The following is a 24,292-nucleotide window of genomic DNA, read 5'->3' as shown; positions in this document are numbered from 1 at the left end:
CATGAGCAACCTTAATTGAAAGTTTTATTGTTTATAAAAATATAACCACTTATGTGAAATCAGTCTCCATAACATCATTTTTATACATTCTTAGCTTTTGTCTTTAGCTATCCTCTCTACTTCAGTCCCAGGCGGCTGAAGTAGAGAGGATAGCTAAAGATCGCCTGTAATTAATCTGTTAAAAAATATGGTTTATTGACATAAGAAATGCTTGTGAATTTTATGCTAGTATTTAAGCTTGGCTTTATGGACAGATTTTGATATTATTTGGGGAGCTCTTGATGTATGTGTGTGTGTGTATATATACTAGGTAGCTCTGCCCCCTGGCATTCTACCCCCCCATTCCGGACTGGTAGGCCAGTTCTCCTTGAATTCTGATGACTCGAATTTCAAAGACTCGAAACTCAGAGTAGCCCCTGAGTGTAGAGTCTTTAAAGGGTGGTGCGGCTTTGTCCCCTGGTGCCTACGGTGTCCAATCCCCCCCGAGTTCAGGACTGGTAGGCCAGTTCTCCCTGAATTCTGATGACTCGAATTTTGAAGGCTCGACACTCAGGGTAGCCCTGAGTTTCAAATAACTTGACAAAAAACGTTACATAAAAAGGCTTATTAATTTATATATATAGTGTAGATAGCAAACATTTAGATTACAGACACACACACACACACAATGTGTAATATTGTATCTGTTTCTCTTTAGCATCTATGAGGTTATTTTGTGAGCTTTATGGCTGATTGTTTTTTGCAAATAATCGAGTTTTGAATTTATTTCTCACCAGATATTAGGTTTATGTTTATGCTTAAAATTATCTCAGATGAGATTATGTTGAAAAAATTTGCTTGGAAATTTTTCAGAGATTTTTTCTAAATATGCTAAGTTTCAGCTTTCTGCAACATTACAGGAATTTTAGAGACATACATAAATAGATACACATTAAGGTATTTGTTAATTTTTATCCATTTTATCATTTTGAATTGCTATATTGCTAAATGCAGCATCCTAAGAATTTTAAAGACTTACATACATATTACGATGTGTGATATCTTAAAAATATATGAATGTGTTCACCAATTTCTATTCTTAAGTGATTTTTGTTTAATATTTGAAGGTTCTAGAATGGCAGACTTCTTAGACAGTGAAGCTGAAGAGTCAGATGAAGAAATCATTGGAAGAAATAAAAAGAAACGTACAGATGATGAAGAGGAAGAGGAGGAGGAAGAAGGTTAGAATTTTTAATTAATTTTTTTTAAAAAAATATATTAACCTTTCATATCTAATTATATTACAGAAATAGGAAAGATTTATTTATTTTATTTTTTTGAAGCGAGTATATTTTTTTAAAATATACTCTTAAGTATGTAAGGAATTAACTGATTATGATGTTATATATTCCAGCTATAAGTTTGTACTTTAAGTCGATTTTGATAATGTAATTTTATTATACTTAATATATTTTAAGTGACGTCAAGAATGGTAGTAAAAGTTCAAAAAAAAAAAAAAGAAGTTATTTCAGTGATTTGGTAATTTATTTTTAACACTACTACTACTACTGAAGAAATTTGACTGCAGCTTTATGTGGATGGAAGAAAATGCAACACCCAGAGAGAAACCATCCCATAGATGGTTTCAGTGACAGGCGATATATTCATGCTCATAACTTCATAACTTACCTTCTTCCTTTCCTCTATTTTCTCACGTCTTTTTTATTTATTTTTAATATTAACCATTGTTTTTTTTATATTATATGTGCATATGTAATTTTTTTTAAATTATATATATTTTTTTACATATACCATGATAAAATATCAACATGTTTATCAATATACTAAATTGCATATAATCATTGCGCAGAAATTAATTTTTAAATAATTTACCCTTTACCTGTGACAGTTATTTAATTCTTTCTTAAAGTTATTTACTGCTTTTGTAGCACATTGCTGATGATCATTTACTTTCAAATTGCTGGAATAATCATGTTTTAAATTTGTTCTAACTCTTCTTCACTAAATGTTTATTATGTTGTTTAGTCGAGCCTGCTTCAACTAATTGCAACAGTTCCCTGAGTTCTTTTAAAGCTGTGAGCTGTAATCCATAACTACCTTTCTTCTTCTTATTCTTTGAGTTACACGAATTCCTTTTCATTTTGGATATTGAACTTAGTGCCATGGTTGTACTAAAGTGTGACCATCACTACGATCTTTTGTTGTGGCTCTTGAAAATATTGGTAATGGCACTTTACACAATTCATTTTTATATGAATATTATGCAACCTTGTATTATGCATTTCTCGGGCCTGCTTCATATATCCATCTGCTTATTAAATTTTCCATTTTATTAAATTAACTCAAAAATTTTAGCAAATCTACCAGGTTCTAAAATTTATTAAAATTTGTTCAACAGACTAGGAAAGTAAACCTAGTTGAGCTTTACTAAACTTTTTGAGTCATTTTAATTTTGGCTTAAACTATGTCATTTTTAAAGTGGCAGTGCTATTCCAAATAATTATGCAAATTAAATAACATTTAATTTGTATAATTGTTTTAATTACAAGATTAAATATTACAAGTAATAATGAATAACTTGAATCTATAACATGTTTGACAAAACTGCTCAAACTCTGATCTGAATTATGCCACTATATTAAAATGCCATTGTAAAACACTGATTCTCTTGGAGCATTTCCATACCTAAATTTTTGTTTGAGAAGAAAAATTCTTTATAGTGTGGGAAAAAAAAAAAATATATATATATATATATATATATTTTTTTTTCCCCAAAAATTTATCCCAAAAGAATCACTCCTTACCAAAATAGAAAAAGCTACTCATTCCTCCCTTCACAAGATACAGAACTTCTGCATATTGAATCCATCTTTATTATCAATAATGCAAAACCACCCGCAGATAATATTACTTTGACAAAATGCAAAACAATTAAGAGTTTAAAAAATAACAGAGATATAAATGCAACAGTTATCCTCAACTCTGAAGATTACCAAAATAAGATGCTTGGATTACTACAAAGTGATTCCTACTCAGTACTTGAGAGAGAGAGAGATCGAACTCGAGAACTTCAAAATCGTACCAACAACTTATTAAAAACTACCACTGAACTGTCTTGAAACGTTTGCATGTCTCTATGCTCTCTCAATCCTCTTATTCCGCGCATACATGGAGTTCCAAAAATCCATAAGGAAAACATCCCACTATGTCCCATTGTGGAAGGTATTGATTCTCCAATGTACAAACTTTCTAAACATCTTGCAAAATACCTCAAATGTTTTTCAGGCAAGTCCTCATCTTTTATCAATAACACAGCAGACTTTGTTTCATACATTAAGGATGTGACAGTTAATGAAGATGAAATCATGGCTAACTTCTACATAATTTCCTTGTTCATTAATATCCCAACAGACGAAGTCATAACATTACTCAAAGACAAGTTATCCAAAAAAATGTTGGCCTTACTCACCCATTGCATGAAGTCCAGTTACTTTAGATTCCAAGATACTATATACAAGCAAAATGATGGTCTGGCGATGGGTAATCCTTTATCCTCTGTTCTTGCAAATATTTACTTGGAGGATTTTGAAGCCAAGGCTATCTCTTCCTTTGCTTTAACACCTAAAGTTTGGAAACGTTATGTGGATGACATTTTCCTCATTTGGACCCATGTACATGATTCCCTAATGGATTTCCTGGAACATCTCAGTAGTTGACATCCAAGTATAAAGTTCACAGCAGAGCTTGAAACTGATAATTCCCTGCCTTTTCTAGATGTAAAACTGACCCGCTCTTCTGGTAAACTTAAAATTTCGATGTATAGAAAGCCTACACATACCAACAGATATCTTCATAGTCAGTCCCATCACTTCCCTCCCCAAAAACTTGGAATAATTTCTACCTTGGGACATAGAGCTCATTCTCTTCTTGATGATCCAAATGAACTTCAAAAAGAAATCGACTGTCTCAAAACTGCTTTCGTACTTAATGGATATTCTGAAAGAATTATTGAAAAATTCCTTCTTAATCCTCCTAGTCATCACACAGAAGAAATAAATACATTTAAAGGCAATATATCTATTCCTTACATAAGTTCAGTTTAACAAAAATTAGCCAAGGTTCTAAAAAAGTACAATATCAGAACTTTGTTCACTCCACTTCCAAAAATCAGCTTCTTAATAAGCCACCCAAAACCATGTCATAATCATCTTAAATATCCTGGTGTGTACAAAATATGGTGTGATTGTGATATTCCTTATTTTGAATATGAGGGACATTGCTTACAAGAGACAGCGAGCCAGTGCCTTATCAAGCGATATCCTTTTCTCGGCGGATCCTGATGATGAAAACCCAAGTCATACAGTCCACTGGGACAGATCTACTAACATCTTTTTGCCATGATGAATTGGAGAGAGAAATCATAGAATCCAGGGAAATCATACTCAACCCTGAACATCTAAATAATAACTTGAGCTACAACCTCCCAGATAGTTATTCAGCTGTAATCATGTACTGGCATTCATGTGATGCTGCAAGCATGCACTCTCCCAACAATGCAACAAACGAAAGAACAGCTTTAAATACAACTACAACGTTTTCATGCTAATTATGTATAGAGACTCTCTATGTTGTTCATAGTTTTTTTTTTAACCTTCAGTGTTTAGTGTTTTTTCTTTTCTTTTATAATGTCATTTGATGAAGGCTGTTATAATCCGAAACTAGTCGTGTTTTACTATTAAACCCCCATTTTTTACATAACTATCGGTTTAAGTCATTCAACTCATTTTACAATATGTATTTCAACCAAGTCAATGAATCGTCATACATATATGTATGACGATGTATACAGGGTGTTTCAAAAAGAATGTCCCGATTTGAAAATTGTATATCTCTGCAACCACAAATGAATGCGACTTATACCATGTGAATGGCCTTGGCCCAGAGTTTGACATGACGACTAGATGCCACTACTGGTGCCCAAATAGCCGCTAGCGAGTGAAACTTTAGGCCTTACTTCATACTTGGTAATTAACTGTACCACATTTTCATTATTAAATATAATTATTTGAAATTGGTTCACTCTTTTTGAAACACCCTGTGTGTGTGTGTGTGTGTGTGTGTGTGTGTGTGTGTGTGTGTGTGTGTGTGTGTGTGTGTGTGTGTGTGTGTGTAATATATTTTTTAACTTGGGGATATTGTATATTAGGATAACCAAGTTATTTTATAAACTTGGTTATTTTAACTCCTAATCCCAAGTATGCAAACAATTAAGTTTGCGCCTGAAACAAAGTTCAAGTCTAAAGATGGTACAACACCAGGGCAACTCATTGTAAAGGTGGGTAAAGCTCTGATCACTATTCTTAGTATTTTCCCATAATGTAAAGCACATCTCACTAGAAGATGTATACTGCAATGCATTATGGGTGGGGTCACTACCCAGACCGGTTTCAACCTTTTTTGAGGTCTCCTCAGTGAGTAGCTAGACCCTAAATACCAAGGTTATAGTAATACAGAGCCTTATCAACTTTATCTATAGAAGTTGCAACAAGGTGTTTTTATTTTTAATAAAAAATCTCTGGAGGAGATATAGATGTAATATCCCCAAGTTAAAAAATATATTACATCTATATCTCCTCCAGAGATTTTTTATTAAAAATAAAAACACCTTGTTGCAACTTCTATAGGTAAAGTTGATAAGGCTCCGTATTACTATCACTGAGGAGACCTCAAAAAAGGTTGAAACCGGTCTGGTTAGTGATCCCACCCATAATGCATTGCAGTATACATCTTCTAGTGAGATGTGCTTTACATTATGGGAAAATACTAAGAATAGTGATCAGAGCTTAACCCACCTTTATAATGAGTTGCCCTGGTGTTGTACCATCTTTAGACTTGAACTTTGTTTCAGGTGCAAACTTAATTGTTTGCATACTTGGGATTAGGAGTTAAAATAACTTGGTTATCCTAATATATATATATATATATATATATATAATTTTTATGTTGACCGCACTCATGAAAGGTCACAAGACCTATAACCCTACAGTGCCATGCGTGGGCAAGTGAGAAAAACAGTATGGGGGAGATCGTTCCAAAGAATAGAGGTGGATAGAATGAAGGAAACTGATGAGAAGTTAGTTCAGTGTGTTCAAAGCTGGACAGTGTATGGGTGTTGGCCAGTGGCTGCTCTAGTTCTATGATTAGAAGAAAGTGGAGGAATGGTAGCAGCCAATTCAGAGGAGCAATGTCAATGAAAGTGCCTATAGAAAGGGCACAGGGCCTGAAATAAATGCCTATAATAAAGTGACTGAAGGGAGTCTGTGATGGAACGGTTGTCTATTAAGTGGATTGCCCTCTTTTGAATATCATCAAGAATTCTTAGATGGGTCTTGTGTGCTCCATCCCAAATGTGGGGACAGTAGTTGAGACTTATAGAGGGTTAGGAGTTGAGAGGAAGAGAAGTAATGTTTCGAACGGAAAAGAACATCTAGCTTTTTAGAGACTATGTGAGTAATATGATTGTGCCATGATTAACAGGATGTGACATTCAACCCAAAAAGAGAAAGTTGATCTTGAAAGGAAACTGGAACATTATCAAAAATGAGAGGGATGAGGTAGGATTTTTCTAGAGGATAATTAGACAGGCTTGAGTTTTTTTGGCATTGAAATTTACTAAGTTGTCTTCACTCCATTTCAGGATGTTGAAAAGGTTCATTACTCAAGTCACTGATTATGAAAGATCTTGAGGCATCTAATCATATTGAATGATGAAGAGTAATGAAGAGTTCTGTCAGCGGTGAAGCTGTGAATAGATTTGAAGTCAGAGAAAGGAGGTCATTGATGTAAAGGAGGAAGAGTGTGGGGTTACAAAGCATGGAACCCTGAGACACTCTAGCATTGATGGGGAAATCTGATTAGAGGAAGCCATCCGATATCCTTCTGAAGCACTGAGCATAGAAGGGAGGCCATAAGATGGCAGTGTTTGTTCAGGAGGCCTGTGCCAAACATGATTAAATACCTTAGAAATATCAAGATGATAACATGAGTTACTCCAAATTTTTCGATGGCCAGAGTCCGAAGATAGGTGAGATTAGTTAGGAGGTTGGCTGTAGAACGAGAATGGTGCAATCCATATTGGTGATTGCTAATTAACTGATGAATCTCCAAGTAATGAAGAAACTGGTTGTTGATAACTTTCTACATCACTTTTGAAATACTGAGGTGAGATCAATGGGATGATAGTTAGATGACTGACTTGACACCCATGGGTAGATGCCAGTAGAATATGAAAGTTTATATAGATGATACAGGATGGTTGTCAATTCTGAAGCACAAGTCTTGAGCACGACTGGTGGAATACTGGTTGTGCTCAAGAGTTGTGCAGAGATGTACTGTAGAGATGGAGGCTTGAATATGATTGTGGTCAGAGTTGCCAAGGGGAAAGCAGATATCTACAGTATATTTGGAGGGAGAGTTGGTTAAGAAAAAGTCAAGAATGGTAGAATGATGAGGATTGTCTGGTATTCTAGTTGGTAGATTGACTGTTTGAGTTAGGTCATGACCAATGGCTTCCCTACCAGCTTGATCTGTGAAGTTGCAGTAGGAGAGCCAGTTTATGTTATGGATGTTAAAGTCTCCAAGGAGGACAATCTCACAGTTTGGGTAATTAATTTGTAAGATATCAGTTTTTTAGTGGTAATCAAAAAGAGCATCAGAATTGTCAAGGTTAGGAGAGCAGTTAAGGCAGCAAATGAAGGCTGTAAAGTGAGGTAAGGAAATCTAAGCCAGAGCAGATCGAAAAGTGGGGATTCTAAGTCTAAAAAGAAGGGAATTAAACTGAATGTGAGAATTACAGAAGAATTTCTCTAATAAGTGTCTCAGGTAAGATTTATGCAAACTTACTTGAAAAGAAGTTTAGAAAGATTGTGGAAGAAAAACTTAGAGAAGAACAAGCAGGGTTCAGGCCAAATAGAGATTGTCAAGATCACATTTTCACTTTAAGACAAATAGTTGAGAAATCATGGGAATATGATAAAGATCTGTACTTAAGTTGTGTAGATTGGGAAAAGGTATACAACACAGTGACCAGAGAGAGATGTGCAGAGATGTATTGTAATACATATCTATATTTTAGATATCATTCAGCAGTTAGAATTGAAGGAAATATAGGAAGGTGGTTTGATGTAAAATCAGGGTAAGACAAAGATGCACATCATCTTCACTCTTGTTCATCATCTATATGAATTATATTATGAAAGTGGCATTAGGACTCATATTAGAATTGGAGATGTCAAACTTAGCTTTTTGCAGATGATTTTGTACTCCTAAACACATCTAGTACATCTCTGAGATTCTCTAAGTAAATTGAAGAACAGCTGTAACAAATTTGGCATAAAAATCAGCAATAAAAAGACCAAAACTATGAAAATAGGCAAGAGTATAGAAAACTTCAGCTGCATTCTGAATGGAGATCCTTTATGTATAAGTAAACTGTTTTAGCTATTTAATCACAGTTATTAGTGAAAAGTGATAGGTTAAATCTGGAAATAGACAACAGAATAAGCAAAGCTGGTATGGTGGGTAGCCAGCTGAATAAATTTATATGAAATAAGAGAGATATCAGCCAAAACATCAAACTAACAGTATGCAAGGCAGTGTTCAAACCAGTTTTAAGTTATGGATCTGAGAATTGAGTTAGAAATAAAGCACTTGATCAAAGCTTAGATGCTACAGATATGAGAGTTCTGAGAAAGATTATGTGAGTGAACAGATGGCATCAGTGGCAGAATCATTTTAAAAATGAATATATTAGAAAGCAACTTGACATTATTAGCATTGAAGAATATGTCATATGATTACATATGAAAATGAAAAAGATATAAACTTAAAAATTGCAAAATATTTAAAAATAACAGGTGTAATTAACTCTATATTTAAACCAAACCTAGTACAAAAAAAAACCAGACTAAAAGTATGCAATACATTACCCTGCCAGTCCTGTTGTATAGAAGTGAAATCTGGACAATAAAACAAAAAGACAAACAAAGATTAATAACAGCTGAAATGAAGTTTATGAGAAAAACTGCAAACTATACTCTATTTGATCACAAAAGAAACAAAGAAATTATGAAAGAATTAAACCAGGAATCAGTGATAGAAAAAATTAATAAATGGATGGAACACGTTGAAAGAATGAAAACAGAAAGATTACCAAAACAAGCCTTAAATTACAAACGATTAGGAAAAAGAAAACCAGCATGTCCTCTTAAGCGATTCAACGATGACTTCTGAGGCCGGAACAGGGCACTCTAGATCTAAATCCTTGGTAGGCATGATAATGAATATGTTATCAGAACTAATTTATTGTTGTATGGCTACTTAAATAGAATGTGTGAGGATTAGCAAAACAGGAATTTAATGCCAAGATGGCATCAAAGACCTGTTAACATTATTTTGGTCAGGAAGTTAAAGAGACAATCAGGAAAAAGAAGAAAGCCTATTGAAAGTATTCTCTAAGAGCACAAGCTGAAAACGTGTGCTCTTAGCGAATACAGAGAGGGAACATTTTGGTAAGAACATAGAAAATAAATATCCAGAAGGTGATGAAATATTCTGGAGGCTATTGAAAAAGCTCAGAAATGGAGGACTGAGTACTGTAAAAGGAATTAGATGACAAAGAAGACACGAAAACTGAGAATAAAGATATTCTTGATGTAGAGAGTAATGATTTTGAAAGATTGCTAAATGAAACAACCAGTGACATCATGGTGGAAAAATCACTCAACAGGAATGCCATCTGGAATATATATTTGTACTTGAAGTATAAAAGCTATCACAAACCTGAAATGTGGAAGGGCAGCTAGAGTAGATGATATTTGATCAGAAATACTAAAATATGGAAGTATAAAAAATTTTATAGTGGCTACACTGCATAATTCAGAAAGCCTGGTCAGAGGATCAAGTTGCAGATGATTGGAGTTGAGCATTCATAGTACCCATCTGTTAAAAAAGGGATTTATATTGAATGTGAGAGATATAGAGGAATTGCTGTACTGAGTGTTCCTGGTAAGATTTATGCAAGTATCCTTGAGAAACAGCTAAGAAAAATTGTGGAAGAGAAGCTTGGAGAGGAACAAGCTTGGTTTAGGACAAACAGTTGATGTCAAGATCAGATTTTCACTTTAAGACAAATAGTTGAGAAATCATGGGAATATAACAAGGATCTCTATTTAAGTTTTGTAGATTTGGAAAAGGCATATGACAAGGTGCCAACAGGAAAGCTGTTCAAAACGCTCCAGTTGTATGGTGTCAATGAGACATTATATCAAGCAATACTTAGTCTTTATTTGAGTTGTAAGTTAGCAGTTGAAAGTACAGGAAGATGATTTAATATTAAATCTGGTGTCAAACATATACATTATCCCCTCTGTTATTCATTATATATATGGATCACATTATGAAGGAAACTGTTATTAAACCTGATAGCAAAATCAGAGATGTTAATCTCAGTTCTTTACTTTATGCAGATGATGTTCTACTTTTAAATAACTCCAGGACAAATTTGCAGGATTCCCTGACCAAATTGAATAACTATTGTAATAATTTTGGTATGAAAATCAGCATTAAAAAGATAATGAAATAGGAAGGAAAATTTTAAATATCAACTGCGTATGCAGACTTATATATAAACATACTGAATGGAGAACCTGTAGAACAAGTAAAATATTTTGCCTATTTAGGCACACTTTTTAGTGAAGATGGCAAATTACGTCAACCAAATAAATTTATATGGAATGATAGAAAGAATTGTCATATCACTAACTTAGCTGTATATAAGATAGTATTCAAACCAATTTTAAGTTATGGATCTGAGAGCTGGGTTAGAAATAAAACATTTAATCAAAGACTTGGAGTCCTGAGAAAGATTATGCAACTGAAAATAGTGTCAATGACAGTATCATTTTAAAAGTGAGGATATTAGGAAAGAACTTGACATTAAAAGACAATTACACTTTTTTATAAAATCTTTATCAAGTAGCTTTATTTTTATCCTCCTACATGTTTCGCCAATGTAGGAGGATAAAACATTGTTAGCATTCAGAAATGTGCTAATTTCAGGTGGTATGGTTAGGCCACTTAAAACAGAATGGGAGAGGAAAGATTAGTTAAACAAGTGTTCTTTGCCAGTGGAGATAACTTCCTATTACTAGGAACTTCCTATCAATGATTTTCCTCCAGATAATAGACTAATCTGGAGGAAAATCATTGATAGGAAGTTCCTAACGATGTAACGTTTTCCTGAGGGTATATGTCAGGAATTTGATCATGATTATTATTTTTTGGTCCAATTCAAAGGGATTGAACAAAATAATGTGAATATCTACCACCTAGAAATGTGCATATATACACACATTTATATATATAACACATATATAAGTGTGTGTGTGTGCGTGCGTGCGTGTGTGTGTGTGTGTGTGTGCGCGCGCGCGTGCGTGCGCACTGGATGGGGGAAAATCATTGATAGGAAGTTCCTAACAATGTAACGTTTTCCTGAGGATATGTCAGGAATTTGATCATAATTATTATTTTTTGTCCAACCCCAAGGGATTGAACAAAATAATGTGAACATCTGCCACCTAGAAATGTGCGTATATACACACATTTATATATATAACACATGTATAAGTGTGTGTGTGTGCACTATCTACCAATAATTGTCCAGCCCTGTTATTTGAAGTTATCGAACATTCCAGGTTTGTTAATAACATAAAAACTGGTGTACAGTTAGTAGGAAGCAGTATTTCATTGTACTAGTTGAATACAGGTGGTATGGCAACACAACATGAACTCATTGACTTTGAGAGAGGTGTCATTGTGTGCTGTCATATTGGTGGCATGTCCATATGTGCCATTACTGCTCAACTGGAGCATTGAAAATCAATGGTTGGTGATGCGATCAACAAGTGGAGATGTTCTGGTATCACTAGTGTAGGAAAGCACTCGGGGCAGCTGCCTAAAATGACCGACAGTGACGGTGTTAAAAATGGTAGCGTGCCAAAACCAGCTACAATCGGCACAGACTATCCGTGATGAGTTCCAGAGCATGCTTCGGGATGTATCAAAGAGATAAGTTGCTAATTGAATGTAGCATGGTGAGCACTAATACTTTACAAAAATAACTCCATTTACTGGGTTTTAACGGAAGAGCAGTGGTTCACAAGCCGAACATAACAACAACAATGAACAAGTTAGCCTGTCTGGCCAGGTGCAAAGAGTGTGTGAACTGGACAATTGACCAGTGGAAAACGGTACTCTGGAGCAATGAATCAAGGTTCACCTGTTTCAGGTCTGATGGCAGGGTGTGGGTGTGGAGGCAGTCTGGTGAATGCTGGTTACCACAGTGTGTTGTACCCATAGTAAAGTTAGGTAGTGGAAGAGTAATGGTGTGGGGTGCATTCAGCTGGTTTAGAGTGGGACCACTTGTTGTCCGTGATTCAATGGTGGAGGCAGTCTGGTGAATGCTGGTTACCACAGTGTGTTGTACCCATAGTAAAGTTAGGTAGTGGAAGAGTAATGGTGTGGGGTGCATTCAGCTGGTTTAGAGTGGGACCACTTGTTGTCCGTGATTCAATGAAGGACTCAGTACCTTGATATTTTGGATAATCAGATGCTGCCTACTGTGGAGATTTTATGGAATGGACCTGTGTTACTATCAAGATGACAATGCCCCATTCCATTAAACTGAAGCTGTTATGGAATGGTATGAAGAGATGGGTGTTAAACAACGTATACATAATCCTGACCTTAACCCCATCGAACACATATGGGACAAATTGGAGCGGCGATTGAGGTCCAGAGCAGCAGGTACTTGATCTGTTGCTTTGATTGGGGAATGGAGACAGATTCCACCTGATGTCTGTTGCACATTGGTGGAAAGCCTCCCTCAAAGGGTGCAGAAGGTGATGAAAGCCAAAGGTGGGCATACCCAATATTAGGGTTTGTCTACTGGTATCAATTGTAAATTGCTAAAGTTTCCAGACAATTATTGGTAGATAGTGTATTTATATATGTGTCATTTGGAGAGGTTGCTGCTGGAAGTAAAAGTAACGAGTCTGAGCAAGTAAGAAGCGATGTGAAAGAGCAGGAGAGTAAGGAAGGATGGATTAAAGTGGTGTGTATGAATGTAGAAGTTGGTAGTATGAGTGAACAAGTTTGCAAGACAAACAGGGAAATGGGAAGACTTGGGGGTGGACAGGGGAACATAGCGTGAAAAAGTTCAAAGAGGAAGTGAATGTGTGTGTAGACAAGAAGGGAATGGAATGGCCTTGGGTGTGGGGAGAACATCTGGATTTGAAGAATGTTCTGGGATGAATATGAAGAACAAGAAATGGCTCAAGAAAGGTATGGAGAAGTCATATCTAATAAGTAGTATTAGTGAAACTTGTTATATATCCAGGAATAAGTCATTACGTTTGTATACAAATGATAGAAGTATCAGAAACAAGTTTAAATGAAATAGTTGCATTGAGTGAATTCTTTTGCCAAAAAACTGTTGGAATAAGTGGTTGGAATTAGATGACATCCTGACAGGAATAGAGAAAGATATGATGTATTTTGTGAAGATACAAACGGTTAAAATGGAAGTAGAGTACTATTGATGATAGGAAAATATGTTTGTCCATACAAGACAGAGATTCAAGGGGAAAAATAGTGGCCATTGTTTTGAGGTAGTATGGTGTGAGATAGAGGTATTATTATTATTCGTGACACCTCCAAGGAGTCTGAAGACTCATCGCGGGAGGACACCTATAGTACAACTCTCCTTCTCCACCACTACTACCAATCATCTACATCAGCGCCATCTACTGCCCACTACCACAGCTAGTATTTTTTGTCTATAAATTGCGTATGTTCAGAAGGGCTGATTTGTCTGTATGCTTGATGAAAAACCCGAGTTTCCGGGAAGAAAAACCCTGCTACCTCCATATGAGATCAGCTAACTCACCTTCAATTGAAAAAGTTCTTATAAAGATTCCTCCCGTCATGATGAGACTCGAACTTAGGCCTTTTCCACTTGAAGGGCGAAACGCACCGTCGTGCTTTTAGTTGCACTACGGAAGGTATTTAGAATGAAATACTTCGTTGGATGTTGCTATCAGCCTGGTAATGTGGAGGATGGTGGCCATGAAAGTATAAGCAAATATTAAAAGAATGATTGTTATGGGTGATTTTAATTATGGCAATATAGATTGAGTTGATGAAATAGCAATAGGAAGTAAAGAAAACGTTTAAGTTTTTGAGGGAAAACTACCTCAGATACTATGCAAGAAAGGGCATGGGAGGATTGGGAGGTCTTGGATTTGATCATCTCATCAGAGGATGTCATTATAAATGAGGTGTCAAATCTCCCTCCAGTTGGTGAGAGTGACCATGCAGTGATTACCTAGGTGGTTGTGATCCACATACAGACTCCTGTGAGGAAAGGGTAAATGTGGAACTACAAGGCTGGTGATTATGAGAAGCTCAGGAGAGAGACAGCTTGAAGCTGTAGCATGGACTAAGGAGTTGGGTGGAAAGGAGGTTAGTGCTGCTTGGGTGATATTCAAGAAATATCGAGTAGAAGCAATGTCTAAATGTATCCAAGGATCAGAAGGTTAAATAAGGTAAGTGTGAAATTGATGAATGAATCAATTAAGCTTGCAATACGAAGAAGGCATTATGGAGGCAACATAATAGGGAGTGGTAATAATCAATTCCATGAGGAGAACAACGAACAGGCAGGGAGGTTGACTTGGTTGGTAAGGGTAGCATAACTGCAGCATGAGGCAGTAATTAACTAATGCAGCCAAAGAAAAACCTTAGGGATTTCTTTTGATATGTAACCATGAAAAAAAAAAAAAAAGGAGGGGGAAGGTGATAGGATGACATTGATTGGAGAAAATGGCACATGGACAATTGCTGTGGAGGATATAGTTGAGATATTTAATGAGCAGTTCATAAAGGTTTTTCATCCTTGTAAATGCGATATCATGGAGAGTTTGAGACAAGTGGATGAGAGAGAGAGACTGATTGCGAGTGAGCAAGTGATATATGGGGAATTGAGTAAACTTGATGTTAATAAGGCTGTGGGATTTTATATCACCACATATTTTGAAGGAATGTGCCAGGGAGTTGATATCTGCCTTGACATATTTGTTTAATATGAGTCTTACATTGGGTCAAGTTCCAAAGGAGTGGAAGGAATGCAAGATTGTACTGCTTCATAAGGGAGGTGACAGCACTCAAAATACAATCCCATCTGTGTGTTATGTGTTTTGGTTAAAATGTCGGAGAGGCTGGTGAGAACCAGGATCCAGAATTGGGTTGACAACAACTGTATTAACTTTGATGGACACCATGGATTTGCTGAAGGGAGGGGTCATATTTTAGTAATCTACTTCTTATTACAATAAGGTAACAGCTTCATTGGACATGGGTCAAGTTCCAAAGGAGTGGAAGGAATGCAAGATTGTACTGCTTCATAAGGGAGGTGACAGCACTCAAGCAGGAGATGGATACACAGTTGTATACTTGGATTTTGCAAAGACTTTTGATAGATTACTGCATGGTAAATTGATAATCAAAACTTTGAGCAGATGGAGTTAGATTTTGGACTAGTACATTGGATTGGAGATTGGCTATCTGATAGACATCAGCAGGACTTTGTAGTTTGTAATGGTAAGTTTATTATAGCAGTTTATTATATACAATCATATTAGCTTTTGGAGTGAAGTCACTTCTCAAAGAAGGAATGGTAGACTTGTAGAAGCCTTTTTTTTGTGAAATAGGTGAAATATCTATTGATTCCATTGGTCCACAGTTTCACGTTCTTTATTCAAAGTAATTCCTTTAAAACTTCCCTCATCCACAATTTCAGGATCACACCTGGTAGGAGCATTCCCTTCCAAAGACTGGAATAGGCTCTCATAGTATCTGCTTATAAGAAGAGAAATAAAACTGAATGTGAGAATTACAAAGCAATTTTCTTATAGAGTATTATTCCAAGTAAGATTTATGCAAGTATACTTGAGACGAGGTTAAGAAAAACTTGGAAAGGAAACTTGTTGGAGAACAAGCTGGGTTTAGGCCAAATAGAGATTTTCTCTTTAGGACATGAGAAATCATGGAATATAACAAGGATCTTGCAAAGGTATGTGACAAGGTAGAGAATGAAAAGCTTTTCAAAAATCACAATTATATAGTGTTATATCATAATCTGTGATCAGCAATTATATGTGAATAAGATATAGGAAGATGGTTTGATATTAAATCAAATGTGAGCAAGGGTGCACATTAAAACCACTGGACATTAGGTGAAAAGCCCTGGTTGGTTCTCTTCATTTATTAAAATGCCACACAGAGGTCTCCTAGTTATCCATCTTTGACCCCTTAAGCACTCTTTTTAATAATGGAGAAAATTGTAGTTGAGGTCAGTAAACAAAATGGGAAAAACAGAACAAAGGAAATGGTGGGAAATTAGATGTTTGATGACAGAGCACAGAGGATTTGCATGAAATCAAACTTTGACCACACAACACAAAGAATTTTCACGAATCATACATAAACACATATACACAAAAATGAGAACATGAAAAGTACAAATGCAAACATTAATGGGAGCCATTTGAAAGAAGAGAACCAGAAGAATATGAAAATTCAGAATTAACATTTAAATTTTGAAATGATGTCACTTATCTGACATCTTCATAATGAACTAAATATATGTGATGTATACTACTCCTTTCTTTTAGGGTTACATGGTGATCAGCATTCATTTTAAAAATTTTATGGAATTTACAACCGTGTTAAAAAAACTTTTTTATTATCCCGACGTTTCGATCTTCACATCAAGATCATCATCTTGATGTGAAGATCGAAAAATTTCCAAGAAAACCATCAAAAAGAATGTTTATTTCATTGTAAAAATAGAATTTAGCTTGATGTAAAAAAAAGTTTTATTTATTTTTTTTTATTCACCAGAGGTCACGCCAGTACAATAACTGTGATCAAATCATTGTTTCTCTAGCTTACAGTTAATGATGTAACTCAGCTTGTTCTGTATACTTATGTATGCTCCAGATGATGATCTTGATGTGAAGATCGAAATGTCGGGATAATAAAAAAGCTTTTTTAACACGGTTGTAAATTCCATAAAATTTTTAAAATGAATGATGTATACTACCATTCAAAAATAACTTGAAAACTTCAGCAGGTGGTAATTTTATAATTAGTCACTTATAATTGAGTTATGAAGAGGGAAGGTGACAAGTGATCAACTAGCTGGAGTTAGTTAGCCTATGAGAAGGAGAAAACTGATTGGTATGGATAAATCAGCTTCCTAATTGGACAGAGAATTAATGTTCTTTTCGTGCATGCATGCATGCCAACATTACTGCTCTTCATGGTGATTATGAGGGTTGTTTGAAAAGTTTGGTAAATTTCCAATAGACGGCGACATAATTCATTCATTCGTACCAGTGTCGGCACATATCATCTTTTTCATAACCCCTGGCAAAATTTTTGCTGACGTGCGACGCGTAGTTCTTGTTTGGCAAACATTTAAAATGACTGTGTTTGCATTTTTTGGGGTGCTTAAGGGTCAAAGCTGTATAACTGAGAGGAGACCTCCACATAGCTTTTAAAGGAATGCAGAGAATCGACCAGGGCTTCTGACCTAATGTCCAATCCTTACCTTCTCGTGGTGCACCTTGTTGGGTATCTACTTGGATACTGAACGAACGAGGATGGGCTGGCAATTTGGGATTTAGCTGACCAAATTGTATTCTTATTGGTTAAACCAAAATAAAAAATGATGGTACAACATGACAAAATTTCATGCCGGCTGGGCCGTCGCCCGGTTAAACAAGGCCCCCGTTGTTTTCGCCAGGGAACCAGGGCGAACAGCGAAAAGTCAGCTACTGGAACAAATCTGATAACACACCCCAACTCAACATCACCAGAGTTAAAGATCGGTACTATCAACATAAGAAGCCTGAATGGCAAAGAAATGGAGCTAGCTGAGAAATTAGATAAGTACCAGATCGACATAATAGGGGTGACTGAAACAAAAAAGGCAAAAACTGGTGAGTTCTTTCTGAGCAATAAATACAAAATGCTATATTCAGGCAATGACAATCAAGGAAAAGAAGGAGTAGCCATAGTATTCAACACAAAATACGAGGCTAATCTTGAATGGCAGTCAGTCTCAAGTAGAGTAATGTGGGCAAATATGAGAATGGGGAACTGGACAATGAGACTTATTTGTTCTGCTATTTAGATCCCCAACAAGGACCAACTTTTCCTTTTTCTAAAGCCTCAAAAAATTCCTTCACTTCTACCTTAGTAGAACCTACTGTGGGACCACAGGTAGAAGTGGAGGAATTTTTTGAGGCTTTAGAAAAAGGAAGAGTTGGTCCTTGTTGGGGATCTAAATAGCAGAGTAGGAAATGATTGTGAGACATTCAAAAATATTTTGGGAAAATTTGGAGAAAAGAGCAAAACTAATAATAATGGCAAATATTTATTGGATTTCTGCTCAGGATATGGACTGGTTATTACTAATACCATGTTCCAACATAAAAATGTGCACAAATTCACATGGAGAGAAGAGGCAAGGAATAAGAAAAGTCTCATTGACTATGTTATTGTTGATAGTGATGTTTTCTCCCTGGTGCAGGACACCAGAATCTACAGAGGATTTGAAATTGGAAGTGATCGCTATTTACTCTTGAGCAGGATAAAATTGAATTTCCTATTGAAAAGAATAACATATAAGAAAGTTTTAAAGCGAATAAAAGTTGAGCAGCTCTCAGATTTGAACTGTAGACTAAAATACACAAAGATTATTGAATCAAAAATGAAAGAGTTTGAGAATAGGAATCAAACCTTGGTGATTCAGTGGCAAGCCTTGAAGAAAGCCCTGATTGATTCAGCTAGAGAGGCATGTGGTGAAGTTGTCTGCAAGGATAGCAACATTAGAACTCCATGGTGGACACAGGAAGTTATAGAGGCAGTGAAGGTTCAAAAGTTCCTGGCAAATAAGTCAACTTGTGCTCTTAGAGAATGCAAAACAAAAGTCATGGGAGGACTTTGGCAAGAATATAGAAAATAAATATCAAGAAGATGACAAGATATTCTGGAGGTTGTTGAAGAAGCTCAGAAATGGAGGAAAGAGTGCTGTAAAAGGAATTAGAGATTATAAAGTTGACCTGATTACTGGAGGAAAAGATATCCTTGAAGTATGGAGTAATTACTTCAAAAAAATTGCTAAATGAAACTAGCAGTAATGACAGCACAGTGGTAAAAAACACTGACAAGGCACGCAGTCAGGAATACATATCCATACTTGAAGTAGAAAAAGTCATCAGAGGCTTGAAATGTGGAAAGGCAGCAGGAGTTGATGATATTCGACCAGAAATGCTGAAGTATGGTGGTATAAAAGTCTTGCAGTGGCTGCACTGCATAGTGCAGAAAGCCTGGACAGAGGGACGAATTCCCGATGATTGGAGTAGAGCTCTCATAGTACCCATATATAAAAAGGGAAATAAAACTGAATGTGAGAATTACGGAGGTATTTCCCTACTGAGTGTTCCTGGCATGATCTTGAGAAACGATTGAAAAGAATTGTGGAAGAAAAGCTGGATGTAGAACAAGCTGGATTCAGGCCAAATAAAGGCTGTCAGGATCAGATCTTCACAATTAAATATAGAAATAGACAACAGAATCAACAAAGCTAGTATTGTGGGTAGTCAATTGGATAAATTCATATGGAATAAGAGGGAAATTAGTCGGAACACTAAATTAGCTGTAGTGTTCAAACCAGTTTTAACTTATGGATCTGAGAGCTGGGTCAGAAGTAAAACACTTGACCAAAGACTAGAGACCTCAGATATGAGAGTCCTGAAAAAGATTATGTGTGTGAACAGATGGCATCAATGGCAATATCATATTAAAAATGAGGATATTAGGAAAGAACTTGACATTGTCACCATACAGGAATGTGTTAGAAGAGCTAATCTCAGGTGGTATGGTCACTTAAACAGAATGGGCGAAGAAAGATTAGCAAAACAAGTGTTCTCTGCCAGGTTGGCAGCAAAACGACCCAGAGGAAGACCAAGATATAGGTGGATTGATACGGTACAAAGTGCCTTAGACGATAGAAATATAAGATCTGATAATGTTGGAGTCTTGACAAGTAACAGACTGATTTGGGGAAAATTGTAGATGGGAAGTTAGTGATGGTGTAATTTTTTTCATGTAGTACTATCATATCCTGTACACCCCTTGAGGGTACATGTCAGGAATTTGATGATGATGATAGTATCTATTTTTTTCAAGACTTCACTTAATTAGGTTTTTCACATGCATTTCACTTTGCCTCTATGAATGAAAGGAGAATTGGACTTGTCGGAAAAAACAGTGCAGCTGCTGCTTCCTTATTAGAGACTAGTTTACTTAGGAGGAATTTTTTATCTTCAAATAAGACTATCTGCAGTAGGATTTGGACATTGGTCTTTGTAAGTGATGTCATACAGTGATTGCGACATTGTGTCATTAAACTAGGATAATCAATTTAATAAAATAATGCAAATTGTTACCTGTAGCAAATTGTCAAGGTTTTGCCTGCAGTCTTATTGATTGTAATCTTATGGATTGATGTTCTTCCTTTGATAAACTAGTATGTCTGAGTGTTGTTTGATGACTTTGAATATGTGTTGGATATCTTTTTGTTCAGAGTGTGTTCTTAAATGCATTTTGTTAGTCATAATGTTATATAAATCCATTCAAATAGAATCACATTGTGGAAAACAGCATTCATGTTATTATAATACTTCCGATTTTCAATTAAGTAATAAGTATTGCATAAATTATTCAGTAAGAAAAATGAGTGTTAATTTTAAAAATCAAACAAAAGTTTTGTTATTTCAGTAATATTGGGTCCTTTCTAAATGCATAATATCTGTTCTGTATTTAACACTTATGCGTTTAAAAGTGAAAAACAAAAAAGAGACAAATAAAAATCTATAATTAAAAATAATTCTATAAAGTCTTCTGACCTTTGTATGAACTGCATTTAAATGATTACTGGACTGAAATGTCTTAATTTATGGATGCTTTTTATTTAAATGCTGCCTAACTGATGCTCTTACTGGTTGTCTATGGATCTCATAGGACCAAATGGTAATAATGTAACTTATATGCATGACTTTGCGAACTTTCTTTTTGCATGCATTAAATGATGTACAAATGCAATTTACAGTGTAGAATTCTCTGTAATGAAATATTTGTGTGTGAGGTTAACTAAACAGCTCACAGGTGTGATTTTGGTTGTTGTGCTCAAAAACATGTAAGTAAATAAAAGATAAAAATTATTACTGGTTTATTTGTTATATTTTATTTTGAAGGGAAAATGCCAAAGTGGATTATAATATATATATATATATATATACTGCAAGAAAATTTTTTATCCTTTTTTTGGGGAGGGCTTCTTTGTGAAAGTTTCCCACATAATGTTTAAAAAAAGCTTTAGTTTATATTGCTATTGATGCAGTAATTAAAAAGGCTTTCAAGATAAAAGATGCAAAATGCTATTGTTCCTTTTTTTTTATGAAGAATTAACTCTTGTTTTTGGTCAGACAACTTTTGACGAGCAACCTTGGTATATTGTTTATGGTGAAATTTTTTCTTTAATAATTTAAAGAAATTAAGATTTACATTAACATTTTTTCCAAATTTTGTCCCATAAAGTCAAGAAAATTGACTGTAGAACCCCACACTATTTCAGACAATAACATATTGTTATTGTCTGAAATATTTTATTTCACATCTTTTAAATTGGATATTTTACTTAAAACATATTTTAAATATGTTATTTTATAAAAAAAATAAATAAAAATAACATTGTTAGGGTTAAGGACCATGAGATGGCAGCACTTTCCTGCCAATTTCTTCACTGGATGATGATTAAAATTAGTAATAGCCTTGGACCATCTGTCTATCTCTGGCTACTGGTAGAGATTGAACTGTCCACTCAGTCTCCAAAAGTTAGAGCTAAATTAGCCTCACCTGCTCCCCATAAGGGAACAAAAGGTGTTAGTGATTTTTATTTTTTTATTTGATCATTTTTCTTGGAAATCCTTGGTTTCGGAAGAGGAAAAAAGTTGTGAATCTTGAAGAATGAAGAAAGAATATTTATGTAACTTTTCTATAAGGCTTTAAATGAGGAGCACTAGATGGTGCATAAAATTGAGAATTTTATTGTATCATAATAGATCTTGTGTACTTGGATTTCAGTATAGAAATCTGATACCAATTGGAGCCATTTCTACAGTTGGCACAATCGATGACAGGATCTAATAATTAACACACCAAAAATTAAATTTTCTTCATTTGCACTATGATAACATGTAAAAAGCTTATGAAAGTCACATGAACACTGCATACTGAATTATCATCAGTAATTAAAAACCAAATTATAACTTAGTTTTTCACCCAGACATACTAATCTTCCTCTTTGAGCTACATAGTAGCTAACTCCTGAACAAATGCAAATTTTGCTGTTGATTAATAATCAACTCACATTGACATTGGACTCTGTTTATTCCTGTTACTAATAATGGTTGGATGTTAAGGATCCACTTCTTATGTTTTTGGTGCTATCCTTTCAAGGTCTATCATCCAAAGGATTCCATGTAATTGTAAAAGGTTGTGTTGCAGTGTCCATTCTTGTAGTTAGGTGCTATTAGATCATTGATTAATCTTTCCACTTGCAGTTTTTAAAAACTCTTAACATTCCATTGTGACTATCTCAGATTTAGAAGCATTATCACAAACCATTGTTTGTGATAATCAGAATGAGCTGGGTCTGGGCAGTTTGCTCTATCTCCAGTTCCTTGATTTTTCTTGCTTCAGAAGTGTGCATATGTTCATGGTCTTGCATTATCTTGATTGAGGATTGCCTACTTTCAATAGACCAGTACTAGGAAGTACCAGAAAACAGCTATGAATACTTTAATTGTTGACAATACAGATTAGTACGTAGTATACCCTTCTTAAACCCCTTCATATGATATGCCTGTTCATGGTAGAGGGAGCTCCCATTGATGGTACTGGTCCATTTCGTTTTTGTCTATGCTTTTCTTTCCATATTCTTTGCTCTACTTCGCCTGAGTAAACACGCCTTACTGCAACTTATGGACATCCAAAAAGGAAGGGGGGGGTTAGTCGTAGTATTGCATTACTTTGGCCTCTCCTTCTGCTTTAGTCCTGAATGGCCCAGCCAGGATCAATCAGGTAGTGGATTTGCTTGCAAGGGTCAACACCCTTGACTATACTATACTAAGAAGGGACAGATAATTACCCCTGTAGAAGCATAATATTTGAATGGGATCTTCCTGATGAAGAGATATGCTCCAATTCAAGGACCAAGGAGTGATAACCACAAGAAGAATATACATAGGGATGATCATCAGTTTCCCACTAGAAACGTTAACCTTACCTTTAACAAATCAAAAAAACACAACATCTCTCAAAGTAGGATATCTCAACTGTCCAGTAGGCTCTACATCCCAAACTTTTTATGGTACTTTAAACACCAGAAATATGGTCATTCTCAAACTGCCTGTCATGTCTGCTATTTGTGCTCGATATGACAGTAAAGAACACGAAAATAAACACTATAAGAGAAAAGCAACAGAAAGCAAAAAGACAGTATACTACAACAGTAGCAACAACATCTGTTAAACCCTCTTATACTAAGAAGGAACTATAAAGAAAGTTTGTCAGGACATTGACAAAGATGTCAATCCTGCCTTCTCACAAATACAACATCCCATCCCTGAAAGATATGATTTGTTCGCTATCTCCTCTGTGATTTGTTTGCTATCTCCTCTGAGCAGATGAAAGAGAGAAATCGTTATGGCCTCACTCCTGAAGATAACTCAGAAAGGGTCTCCCTACATGAAAATTCTCTTATTAAAAAAAAAAAACTATTGGAATGTGCACCACAGAGGATCAAAGATATGACTCCATAACCTTTATTAGATGGCCCATCAATAAATAGCATGGATACTGGTTCCCCCCCCCCCAGAAAGATAAAACAATCAACATACTGAATGCCCTAGAGCAGCGTTTCATAAATGGTGGGTCACGATCCGGCACTTGGTCACGAAAGCTAAATGCTGGGTTGTCTAAAAAACCTCGAAAACCTAAGTGTTTCATTTTTGGTTTTTTTTTCACAAAACTCTAAAATACA

General features: G+C 35.4%; 1 protein-coding gene across 1 annotated transcript in view; it reads left to right on the top strand.

The window, feature by feature from the left end:
• Spt6 (transcription elongation factor Spt6) overlaps positions 1 to 24,292 on the top strand; it is a 651,062-nt gene that overhangs the window by 37,719 nt on the left and 589,051 nt on the right. The window contains exon 3 of the mRNA XM_090401053.1: positions 1,107 to 1,220. Coding sequence (XP_090257179.1) covers positions 1,115 to 1,220 — 106 coding nt within the window. The 5' untranslated portion in view covers positions 1,107 to 1,114. The remainder of the gene's footprint in view (positions 1 to 1,106; positions 1,221 to 24,292) is intronic.

Source organism: Typopeltis vanoorti, chromosome 11 (assembly GCF_054136105.1).
Source record: "Typopeltis vanoorti isolate ZY-2024b chromosome 11, IOZ_Tvanoo_1.0, whole genome shotgun sequence".
NCBI lineage: Eukaryota > Metazoa > Arthropoda > Arachnida > Uropygi > Thelyphonidae > Typopeltis > Typopeltis vanoorti.
The sequence above is the reverse complement of the archived record's forward strand: the minus strand, read 5'-3'. Positions and strand labels throughout refer to the sequence as shown.